The following is an 807-nucleotide window of genomic DNA, read 5'->3' as shown; positions in this document are numbered from 1 at the left end:
AAACAAATTCCTCGTATGTGTAAACATACCTGGCAATAAAGCTCATTCTGATTCTGATTCTGATTCTGATTTCAGTTAACATTTATTTTATGTCAAGTACATTTTTTTTATGATTTTAGTTTTAGTTCACTATAATAAGCCTGCTGTAAATACAAAAGTCGAAATATGAGCAGCTTCACAGCTTCATTAGCATTACACAAGCACTAGAAGTATCTCGGGGTCTGTGAATCTTGTCTTTGATAATGAGGTTTTAAGGCAGTAAGTTTAAGAGGTGCTGGTTTAGTGAACCGTCAGGCTCTGTGAGACTAGTTTAGGTAGTTACCGTGTGGTTAGTCCAGCTGGCCGGTATCTCGGGTCTCAGTCGGTCTCTGATGACGTCGTCCTTCATGCTCTCCACACACAGATGATCCTTCAGCTTCCCGAACGGAGGCTCGTATTCCCGCACATCTGCACACACACACACACACACACACACACACACACACCAGCATCAGCTCTGTGCTCAGAAAGGACTGCAGGGAATCACTGGAGAATGGCATTGTGTGAAGTGCGTCAACAGGGTTTTAACCAGCCATTCACAACAAACGACACAAATCTGGCTGCTTCCTGCCACAAATACTCTTGAACCTGAAATAAAGACCCTTAAACAACAACAACAACAACAGCAAAGCCATAGAGGAAGTGCACAGTGCAGGGACAGGAAGTGGGCTGTGTGACATCACGCGTGTCACGGCTGAGTTCATGACAGCGATGCTTCCTGTTTTTGACGCATACATTTCCTGGGAACTTTAGAACAGAGATTGAATG

General features: G+C 43.9%; 1 protein-coding gene across 1 annotated transcript in view; it reads right to left on the bottom strand.

The window, feature by feature from the left end:
• LOC107703987 (TGF-beta receptor type-2-like) overlaps positions 1–807 on the bottom strand; it is an 18,338-nt gene that overhangs the window by 1,908 nt on the left and 15,623 nt on the right. The window contains exon 8 of the mRNA XM_016506837.1: positions 319–447. Coding sequence (XP_016362323.1) covers positions 319–447 — 129 coding nt within the window. The remainder of the gene's footprint in view (positions 1–318; positions 448–807) is intronic.

This window comes from Sinocyclocheilus anshuiensis, unplaced genomic scaffold (genome assembly GCF_001515605.1).
Source record: "Sinocyclocheilus anshuiensis isolate Anshui unplaced genomic scaffold, SAMN03320099.WGS_v1.1 scaffold61, whole genome shotgun sequence".
NCBI lineage: Eukaryota > Metazoa > Chordata > Actinopteri > Cypriniformes > Cyprinidae > Sinocyclocheilus > Sinocyclocheilus anshuiensis.
Note: the sequence above shows the minus strand (reverse complement) of the source record. Positions and strands in the feature narration are given on the sequence as shown.